Source organism: Strix uralensis, chromosome Z, assembly GCF_047716275.1.
Source record: "Strix uralensis isolate ZFMK-TIS-50842 chromosome Z, bStrUra1, whole genome shotgun sequence".
Lineage (NCBI taxonomy): Eukaryota > Metazoa > Chordata > Aves > Strigiformes > Strigidae > Strix > Strix uralensis.
In genome coordinates, this window is record NC_134012.1 from 56,994,990 (window position 1) to 57,006,198 (window position 11,209).

At 44.1% G+C, this 11,209-nt stretch overlaps 1 protein-coding gene across 5 annotated transcripts in view; it reads right to left on the bottom strand.

Annotated features, from left to right (window-relative positions):
• The window catches only part of YTHDC2 (YTH N6-methyladenosine RNA binding protein C2), a 38,174-nt gene extending 27,370 nt beyond the window's left edge, over positions 1-10,804 (bottom strand). For all 5 annotated transcript variants that reach the window (XR_012627114.1, XM_074856219.1, XM_074856220.1 and 2 more), the window contains exons 1-5: positions 10,538-10,804; positions 10,020-10,110; positions 6,096-6,292; positions 4,083-4,282; positions 3,285-3,451 (exon numbers count right to left, since the gene is read on the bottom strand). Coding sequence is in view for 4 of the 5 variants with exons in the window: in XM_074856219.1 (XP_074712320.1) it covers positions 3,285-3,451; positions 4,083-4,282; positions 6,096-6,292; positions 10,020-10,110; positions 10,538-10,730 (848 nt within the window). In the remaining variant the exon portion in view is untranslated. The remainder of the gene's footprint in view (positions 1-3,284; positions 3,452-4,082; positions 4,283-6,095; positions 6,293-10,019; positions 10,111-10,537) is intronic.
• Between the last annotated feature and the right edge of the window lie 405 nt (positions 10,805-11,209).

The following is an 11,209-nucleotide window of genomic DNA, read 5'->3' on the forward strand; positions in this document are numbered from 1 at the left end:
GTGTCATCTGCAAACTTACTGAGGGTGCACTCGATCCCCTCGTCTAGATCATCAATAAAGATGTTAAACAGGAGTGGCCCCAAAACCGAGCCCTGGGGGACACCACTCGTGACTGGCCGCCAACTGGATTTAACTCCATTCACCACAACTCTTTAGGCCCAGCCATCCAGGCAGCTTTTTACCCAGCAAAGCGTGTGCCCATCCAAGCCACGAGCAGCCAGTTTTGCCAGGAGAATGCTGTGGGAAACGGTGTCAAAGGCCTTCCTAAAGTCAAGGTAGACAACATCCACAGCCTTTCCCTCATCCAATAAGCAGGTCGCCCTGTCGTAGAAGGAGATCAGGTTTGTCAAGCAGGACCTGCCTTTCATAAACCCATGCTAACTGGGCCTGATCATCTGGTTGTCCCGCATGTATTGTGTGATGGTACTCAGGATGAGCTGCTCCATCTCCTTCCTGGGCACCAAAGTCAAGCTGACAGGCCTGTAATTTCCCGGATCATCCTTCCGACCCTTCTTATAGATGGGCGTCACATTGGCCAATTTCCAATCTGTCGGAACCTCCCCGGTCAGCCAGGACTGCTGGTAAATGATGGAAAGCGGCTTGGCGAGCACCCCAGCCAGCTCCTTCAGCACCCTCGGGTGTATCCCATCCGGTCCTGTAGACTTGTCTATGCCTATGTGATGCAGTAGGTCACTGACTATCTCCTCCTGGAATGCAGGGTTCCAATTCTTCAGGTTCCAATTCTCCAGCATATGCTTGGATATAGTCTTTGTATTTGCCCATATGTAGTAGGCTGAGCCTGGCTGGACGCCAGGTGCCTACCAAACCACTCCATCACTGCCCCTCCTCAGGTGGAGAGGGGAGAGAAAAAACAGTGAAAGACTTCTGGGTCGATATAAGGACAGGTGAGTAATGTTTCCCTATTACCATCATAGGCAAATCAACCTGAAGAAATTTGTTTCATTTATTACCAATCAAATCAGAGTAGGGTAACAAGAAATAAAACCAAATCTTAAAACACCTTCTCCACAGGCTCAACTTTACTCTCAATTTTTTCTACCACCTCCACCTGAGCAGTGCAGGAGGACAGGGAATGGGGGTTTTGGTCAGTTCATCACCAGTTGTTTTTGCTGCTCCTTCCTCCTCACACTCTTCCCCTACTCCAGCTTGGGAAGCATCTTCCACAAAATTATCCAACAGCTCTTCACAAACTGCTCATGTGGGTCCCTTCCACGGGGTGCAGTCCTTTAGGAACAGACTGCTCCAGTGTGGGTCCCCCATAGGGTCACAATTCCTGCCAGAAAACCTACTCCAGCGTGGGCTTCCCACAGGGTCAACCTCCTCCAGGCACAGCCACCTGCTCAGCGTGGGGTCCCCCACAGGCTGCAGGTGGATCTCTGCTCCACTGTGGACCTCCATGGGCTGCAGGGCACAGCCTGCCTCACCATGGTCTTCCCCACGGGCTGCAGGGGAACCTCTGCTCTGGTGCCTGGAGCACCTCCTCCCCCTCCTTCTTCACGGACCTTGGTATCTGCAGAGCTGTTTCTCTCACATATTCTCAACCCTCTCTTACTACTGCTGTTACAGCCCCCCTTCTTAAATATGTTATCACAGAGGCACTACCACCATCACTGATGGGCTTGGCCTTGGCCAGCAGCGGGTCCGTCCTGGAGCTGGCTGGCATTGGCTCTATCAGACATGGGGGAAGCTTCTAGGAGCTTCTCACAGAAACCACCTCTGTAGTCCCCCTGCTAGTAAAACCTTGCTGTGCAAACCCAATACACTATGCTTGACTGAATGATAAAGAAATCAGCTGATGTTTTTCAAATGCTTTAATTTTTTTCTTCAAGAATTTCAAAATCTTTAAAAGTTACTATTCTAGTACCTGTGGTAGGGTTAGCTGTGCAAGTAAAAACAGTAATTGCCACTCCTTTCTCCAGCACTGCCACCTTAAGTACTGAAAAGTTTCTTTGTATTGTACTCTGTATCTTTTCTGGAAGACGTAAGCTGACTAGTTATCATATGCATATTTCTTTCTGAGTTTGGAATTCATCCCTCCTTTCAAAACTTCTCCTACATATTAAATTCAAGAATACATCCAAGATGGAAATGCTTTACTATACCTATCTGTACGCTTCTCCCTTCTTCAACAGCCTTCTAGAAATCATCATTGTTGTCTAATAGTTAATAAAGCTTAAAAATTAGACTTGTGTTACTGTAGACACCTCCACCGCACATTTTTTTTTGCCGAGTTGGAAATAGTACCATCTCTCCCTTTTGTTCTTTCTCCGAGTGAATCTGTTCTTAAGCAGGATTTTCTGCATTGTTTCCAGTAATTCTTCCATTTTGATACCTTTGTTCTTCTTCAGCCAGCGTAATACCTCCACGCATTAATCATCCACCTTATTTTCAATTCATCTTTACTACTTCTTTTAATTCCTTAATAGCTTTTTGAGCTCTTGTACACATACTCAAACTCTTTAATTTGGCTTTGTTGTTCAATTTGTTTTCATTAGCTGTGTGATATTTTCATCCATATAAGCAATGTAACCAGCTATACCCTTTGCCATCTTCTTCTCACTCATATCCCAACTGCTGCCCATTCCCAGAAATCCTATTATCTACACAGTTCAAAGAATTTAGAAAAGGCACACAATCTTCAGACTTTCATGCATTCCTGCTCTACTTTAGGAACAAATTCCTCAGGTGACCTAGGAATCTCTAATTTTGTATCATTTCATGCTTTAAACATAAAAACTGGAACAGGCTGAAAAAGCTGAAACTAGATTGGTAAACAATGCTCAACATCATTCACTTTCAAATTTTGCTTTTTTTCCTTTTATGACCCCTATCAACTCTCACTATATAGCAGTTGTTACAGCATGCTGGTCTTCCTGCCTGTCTTCAAAGCTTGCAGAACTCTGGGATCTATACATCATAAAAGGTATGGACAAAAAAAAAATAAAAAGGAGAGGAAAGGAAAGTGTAGGCTTGATCTGAAAGAAAGACACAGAATTCCAAACACACCCCCACAGGAGAAATCAAGAGAAAGCACCTGCAATTCACTTTTATGTTAGACAACTTACCACATGTAACTGCAAAATACAGGAGGAAAACTGTCCTTTTCACTCTTAAATGTTCCATTTCCTGAAATAACATATCCTACCTGTACTTTACATACCGAGCTTTTACTAGGCTGTATGCCAAATATACTGTAGTTTAAATGTACACAAGATAAAGATAGCAACACAAGATCAATTAACTTTAAGAAATAACATTACTACCTGCTTTCTAATCGGATCTGATAACCAACTGTTTGGCCAATCTTTTCTCTTCTTTCTGCTGCCACTCTTTCAGCCACAGCAATAGCTGCCAAACGTCTTGGCTGAGTGCAAAATACACGACAGGGAGTTCCATTTTCGTAACAGTCATCAAGAAGGAACTGAGGGATCTGTAAAGAAGTGGTTTAAACATACATTTTAGTTTGATGAAGTAAGTCATAGCTTTTTTACCATGGTGAAACAATTTAACTGTGTCTCAGTATTACACAGGTTGCAAAAGGATTATCATTGCAATATAGGATTATCATTGCAAATGTATTTGAAGGGGCACAAAGGCAGTAAAAATAAATTTCTGATTTTAAGGTTAATCTGTTTCCAAAAAGAAGTTGAAGCTTCTCTCTCCTGCTTCAGAGAAATCTATTAAAAAAATACCCGTAGGTAATCTTTCATTTTAACACAATAATTTTAACAGAATAATATTCTACTCTAGATACTAAGAACAGAACTAGCTTTAAAAGGAAAAGGGCTATATAAAATCATACCAACCTTCCCTTCAATATTTTATATTAAGGAAAAACTGGTATGTACCAGAAAAATGTGCAGAATCATTTATGCTTTTAGTAAGTATCTGCTGGCTTAGTATTTCAAAAACAAGAAAGTGAATTAGAACCCAAGACTATAATAGGAAAACAAAAGCCTTAAAACTGGCATAAAGAAATCCCTTATTACATAAATATTACAAAATCGGCATTAATTTCATATAAATACTGTTATTTTTTTTATTTCATTAAGGAAACATACTTGAGTAGTTTTTCCTGATCCAGTCTCTCCTACAATTAAAACAACTTTATTGTCCTTTATTATTTTAATAATTTCTTCCTGTTTTTCAAAAACTGGTAGTGATTGCCTGAAGGAATCAAACTCTGATTCCCCTCTTTTCACTGGAACCTGGGGGACACCACTGCTAAGTCGTCCACTTGTCTTGTTCACTTCTCTGTTATCTGTGAAGAGAAGTTAACAATTTAGATCGATACAAAAGGTCACTAAAACATTGCTTAAAAATTGTACATAAAAATGATCATTCCTGACTTTACATGTATCCCTATAGATAGTGACAAACCCATCACACATTTAAAAGAAATATTCATAGTAACGCATCCTGTTATGGTGCTTGAAATAAATATTGTTCAAAGGAGTTATTACTGTCACAGATAATTTGAACAAAAACAGACTATCCCAGGGCATTGCTCAAAGTCAAAAAAGATCACTAAGAGCAAAAAGATAAATAGAAACTAAACCCAAGAAAACAAGCCTGGCATATCTTCTTGGCCTTTGTTATCATGCTTACACATTCACACCTCCACAGTTTGCTTAGATATATTCACTGTATAGTTAAACCTTTAAACTATTCCAAATTGACAAGCGTGTCTGCTGAGAAGATTACTGTGATCCACATGCCTTCTTTCACATCCTCCCTGGCCTTTTATGAACTCCTTTCAGTCAGTCTTGCACAACCTAATGCTCTAGTCTGTAAGATCTGCCTTAAATCATACTTTATCTAGACCACTGGATGCACACAGCACAGTCTGATGTATCAGAAAGCAATTAATAAGTAGCCAAAGAACCTGCACATCTTCAGAGAAGACTACTTCAAATTCAGTACTGTAAAAGCTACTCTATAATTCCTTAATAATTCTTTTCCAGAAGAATGAAAAGCTTGCTGTGAATTCAGTTATACATATTTAATGTGATTAACAGATTAATATATTAAATTACAAGCACTTTTTTACCAAGACAGACACAGGCTAACAGGTTAAAAGAGCCAAAAAACATTCTGGAAAAGAAAGATAAATTTTACACTATTCATTAGTTTATGTCTTACATTCCTAAGGAATTGCTTTTCAGTACTTTTATTATAGTTTCCCTCTGTTCATTAAACAATCCTATTAAACTACCGAAACAACTGAAAAAGAAAACTAACAAAGGAAGCACTTAAAAGATGAACCCTCTATTCATTAAACAATCCTTAATAGGTTGTTTAATAACAACCAAAACAACTGAAAAAAAACCTAACAAAGGAAGCACTTAAAGCACAAACCATCATAAATCAGAAATATCCTGTGAAACAAGGCATACTGGTACAAGTGTTTTCTCTGCACTACACCCAGCTTTACACACAGAAACACAACATAACTCTTACACTCATGACTGCTAAAGTAATAATCTTGTTAAAAAGCACTGTTTCAAAAAACCCAACAATGTATCACAACTTTGTCTTCCAGTCAACTCTTTCATATTCTAGAAATCAAGAAGTCTAGATAGTAGTCTCTTAGGAAGACTATTTAAATCTATTTTAGAAAACGACAAAGCAAAAAATAAACTTCTTATTTTACCAAGAACATGAATTTCTGTACATTTCTGAACAGCCAGCCTCATTTTCTCATACATGTGTTCTTATACAGCAGTCATGGTAACACTTCTCTCTTCAGTCTCATCCCTGGAACTTGTAGGAACTCACATTTCAGAAATGTACTTCCAAATAAATTTGGTTGGAACTGACTCAAAGACTCAGAAGTAACTTCGTACAAGGGAGACATGACTGCCTAAGTTTCTCATGACACCAGTTTTAAAAGACCCTACATTAGCAATTAAAAACCAAGAAAACTAATGGGTTTGTGTGGGGGGAGGGTGTCAGTTGGGATGGGGAGGAGACAGAAAAGAAAGGGGTTTGGTTTTGCCTGGGTTGTGGGTTGTTTGGGGTTTTTAAAGCAGTGCTGATTCACAGGTCAATATCAGAAGACACACTGAATATACCAGGTTCAATAGCACATGCATTTCCTCGCTCAGTCTTTGGCAGAAGTTCTGTTCGTTCTTTATTTGTGACAGGAAAAGTCCAAATTAAACTCCGAATGGCATGTTTCGTACTGGGAGCCAAGCAACAAGTCATTACTGCATGTGTTAGTTCTGATCCATTCTTTTTCCTTACAGTCAGGTATCGATTTGCTCCTTTTCTGGTAGGAAAAAAAAAAAGTATTTTAGAAATAAGTAACCTATTTAACTCTATGTAGCAATCATAATTCTTTCAAGATGGCTGTCACATTATTTTCAAATAGACTGTCATAACTAGAAACTTCCAAATAATGTCCTGTGTTACATAAGGCACACTAAAATAACAGAAGCATCCACAATACACACCATCAAAACCACCCTCTACTCATACGAGGGAGTGCAGCACAGAAACTGCAGGCTTTGGATGACTTTGCCCAGCACAACCTCACAATTAGGCCTCCATAATGTAACACTTTTGCTACCCTTCTGTTAAAGGTCTATCCCTGCATTTGCTTCCCAAAAGACATTCAGCTCCATCAATCGCTCTGTCAATCAATATTGAGAGGTATCACACAAAACTGATTTCTAGACTAATTTAAGAGATTTAGAGGTTAAAAATCAACAAATAGACATAACAGACAAACAAGCAGCCTTCTATTGATACTCCAAGCCTTAATGAAATCCAGTAAAACAAATCAGATTCCCAGGATGTTCATTATCAAACATTTACAATGTAGAATTAGAGCTAAAACACTTAATCATAACACTCCATATGTTCTCAGACTGAACTCTTGACACTGAAATGCGAAGAATTGCTGTAAACATGCTTGAAACTGAACTATCTTGTGCCTGGGCTACAACGACATATCAACACTTCGAAAATGACTTCTCAGGATAAGAACAGAAGGTCACACTAGAATCCCAGTGCCCTGTCCCTGGCAGGGGTGGTGTAGCAGTGCATGTGTACAGGGTGCAGGTACCCAAGTGCTAGCAGGGGCGGCCTCTGTGAGGAGAGGCCGGGGCTGCTCCATACCAGACACAGATGGCTCCAACAGACCCACTGCAGGGCATAGTTGAGCCCCACAGCCACAATGGTGGAAACTGTAACAACATATTTAAGAAAGAGAAAAAATGCTGCACAGCAGCTGTGACAGAAAGGAGTAAAAAAAATGTGGGAGAAACAGCCCTGCAGACACTAAGATCAGCGAAGGAGGGGGAGGAACTGCTCCAGGTGCTGGAGGAGAGAATCCCCTGAAGCCCACAGAAGAGACCTCAGTGGAGCACGTTTATCCTGAAGGAACTTCAGCCTGTGGGCGAGACCCCATGCTATTTTCTCCCCATGTCCTGTTGAGGAAAGCGAGTGACAACAAAGCTGGCAGGACATCTGGCAGTCAGCCAGGGTCAACCCACCCCAACATGGATGTTTTCTAAGTTGTTGGCTTGGGTTCAGTTCCTTGTCAATGCAAGATAACATTTCAGAATAGCAAAAATACTGAAGCTGGAACAGCACTTAAGTGAGCATGTGCAGGGAAGGATTGGCAGAACTGGAAAAGCAAACTGCAATGCTTCACTTGACTGCTCCCAGTCTTTGGTAGTTCATATCTCAGCAACTTAAAACCACAGAACCATTGAGACTGGCAGGGACCTCTAGAGGTCATCTAGTCCAAACCCCTGCTCAAGCAGGGTCACAAAGAACCAGTTGCACAGGACCATGTCCAGACAGCTTTTGAGTATCTCTAAGGAGAGATAATCCACCACTCTGAGCAAAATGTGCCAGTGCTCGGTCACCCTCACAGGGAAAAAGTGTTTCCTGATGTTCAGACGGAACCTCCTGCATTTCAGTGTGTGCCCATTGCCTCTGGTCCTGTCACTGGGCACCACTGAAAAGAGCCTGGCTCTGCCCTCTTTGCACTGTCCCTTCAGGTGTTTAGATACAATGATGAGATCCCCCCTGAGCCTTCTCTTCTCCAGGCTGAGCAGTCCCAGATCTCTCAGCCTGTCCTCCTAGAAGAGATGCTCCAGTCCCTTCGTCATCTTGGTGGCCCTTTGCAGGACTCTCACCAGTATGTCCATGTCTGTCTTGTACTGGGAACCCAGAACTGGACACAGCACTTCAGGTGTGGCCTCACCAGTGCTGAGTAAAGGGTAGTGAAAAAGAAGATACAGTTTATGTCTTCCCAGGTGAATATTCCTTTTTTTCTCAACTGTTTAAATTTCAGATCAACTATCCTCCAAACTTCATGTCACCCTGAACACTCCACCTTTAAAAAAAACCAAAACAAAACAGAAATGGGGGCACAATGCACTCATGCAGCCCCATCTCGAGTACTGTGTGCAGTCTATATATAAGAAGGATATCAAACTATGGGAGTGTGTCTAGAGGAGGGTGACCAAGATGGTGAGAGGCCTCAAGCGCAAAACTTACAAGGAGTGGCTGAGGTCAATTGATGTCTGAGGGTGACCTCATCACAGTCTACAACTTCCTCAAAGGGGGCAGCAGAGGAGCAGGTGCTGACCTCCTCTCTCTGGTGACCAGTGATAGGACACAAGAAAATGGAATGAAACTGTGTCAAGAGAAGTTCAGACTGGGCATTAGAAAAAGGTTCTTCATTGAGAGGGTGGTCAGTCACTGGAACAGGGTCCCCAGGGAAGTGGTCACGGCACCAAGCCTGTCAGAGTTCCAGGAGCATCTGGACGATGCTCTTAGTCATATGGTTTAGCTTTAGGTTGTCCTACAAGGAGCAGGGAGTTGGACTCAATGATTCTCATGGGTCCCTTCCACCTTGAGATATTCTATGATTCTATGAAAAAAAACCACCAACAATACCAGAAAAGCTACTAGGAAGCTTCTCAGAGATGCTTACAAAGCTCTACAAAATCAACATGGATTCAAGCAGTGTTTACTAGTTACAGTTAAGCACAGGCACCGTGCAACCCAAGCACGTTCCTGCTAACCATCTGCGCACATCTGAGAAGGCTAACCCTCCGTGTTCCCAAAACGTGATGCAAAGATACACAAGTTCAGCCAAATTTATTCCCTCAGGCATCTGTGGCAAAAATCAGCTATACCACTTCCAAGACTGGAAGGAACCACATTGAAAGCACAACTTAACTTGAACAGCACTATGCTTCAATAAGATCTTCTGAAACCAAGCTACACATTCAACACAATCAGTGCCGGATAGCACTCACTCCCTAATTAAGTGCAGATCAGAGAACTAGCATTTTACACTGCTTTTATAAGAATCATGAAGTATCACCAGAAATGAGGAGCAGCAAATGCTGCTACGGTTTTACAACAGTCCCCACACACACAAGTTATACGTGACACTCCATCTATCTGGGTTTTCCTGTAACTTTCCCTTTCCTGTTGTTTTACCACCTGAACTCCTAAGGGATGCAGATTCTTTGCTTTCACGCAAGTTTATCAGGTCAATGAACATGGGTTTTCTCTTCAGAAGATCACAGCAGGGTAAGAGAAAGAAACATCATCATACCTGCACACAAACCCTCTTCTCCTACACTTCTCAACAGAAACACTCTTTTGGTATGCTACTCTAGGTTACGTTTTATCCGTCGATGTATGAGAGCCTATGCAAAACCCCTGGGCACACAACAGTGCATGAGAAACAGAACATGTCTTGGTCAGAAGTCATTTTTTATGGAACCATGAAATCTACAGAACAGTGTTAGGGCAAGCTATCTCAAACTAAGCATGCCACACGCTTTATTAAGTAGACATATAGCAAAGCACAAAGATACTTACTTTCTTCTTACTTTTTAAGCTTTTTTCTCTAGTACTATTCCTTGCAACAGTGCAGGATATGCTAGAAACAGAGGTCATTTTAACACTAGTCATGAAATTCCATACACTTGCAATAAGAAAATAATAATCAGACTCCAACTTACCCTTTGCTTTTAGATATCAGTCCAAGAGACTGACAGAGCCGGTGAACAAATGCTCTTTCAGTACTAGTGAAAGAAGAAGGAAATTCCATTTCTAGAAAGATAATTAAAAGAGCAAACATAACAACACAACACGCAGTATTCTTGACATGTTATGTCCACGTTACAAGTTTTTCAATCTCTAATCTATCACATTCTCCCATGAACAACGGGCCTAATGGCAGTGCTGTATCTTCGTACTTGTAAGCAATGCAGGGTTCGCAAGCAAGCCATCTTATTCGGGCAGAAAGGAGTTGAGGAGAAGCTTCTACTGGTGAACCGATGAAGAGCCTTCGGTTCTGTCACCCTCACTTCAGGCCTCGCCGCCCCCCGCCGGCCCAGGCCAGTCGCTCACAGCTGCCCCGGCTCCCCGCGGCCCAGGAGCCGCCTCGCTGTCGGCTCGCCGCCACGGGCCCGCCCGGGCGCACCTGCCAGGCGGGGCACCCCCCCTTCTCCCCCGCGGACGGGCCGCCGCTACGCACCTTTCTCCTCTCCGTACCGGAACCGCTCCAGGGCGAGGTTCACCGCGATCTCCACCTCTTCGTCGACGCGGATATCCATCAGCCCCTTGCGGCGGCGCGCCCCAGAGCTGACGGAGCCGGCCGCGGCGGGGACACCCGAGTCCTCACAGTCCCCGCCGGGCTGCCGCGGACAGACACTACTGGGCTGCGACATGGCTCCACCACAGACGGCGTCCCGCACAGGCAAACGCTCCGCGCACCGCCCCGTCCGCCGGCGCAGCACCGTGACGTTCTACGCCGGGCGGGGCGGGCAGGAGGAGCGACCCCGCCCCCGCCCGGCTCCCACCCGGCGGAGACTCCGCCCCCAGGGCTTTGGGGGCGTGGCGAGAGCCGGGCCCTGGGGCTGGGGCTGAGGCGGAGGTGCAGGCCCGCCCCGCCCCGCCCCGCCAGCGCGCGGCCGTGGCCCCTCGCGCCTCGCCGCCTATCCCCAGCTCGGCCGCAGGGGGGCGCTGCGGCGGCCGTCAGTCGCCGCCTCCGCCGCCTGCGGCAGCGGGGGGGTTGCTCCTCAAGGCCCCCGGATGGCTGCGGGGTGATTCATACCGAGCCTTTGGAGGCGCAGGTCCCTACGCGGGGAGGTGCTGACTTCCCGGCCCAGGGAGCTGGAAGGTTGTTTTCCGTCACGCCCTCCTTTGG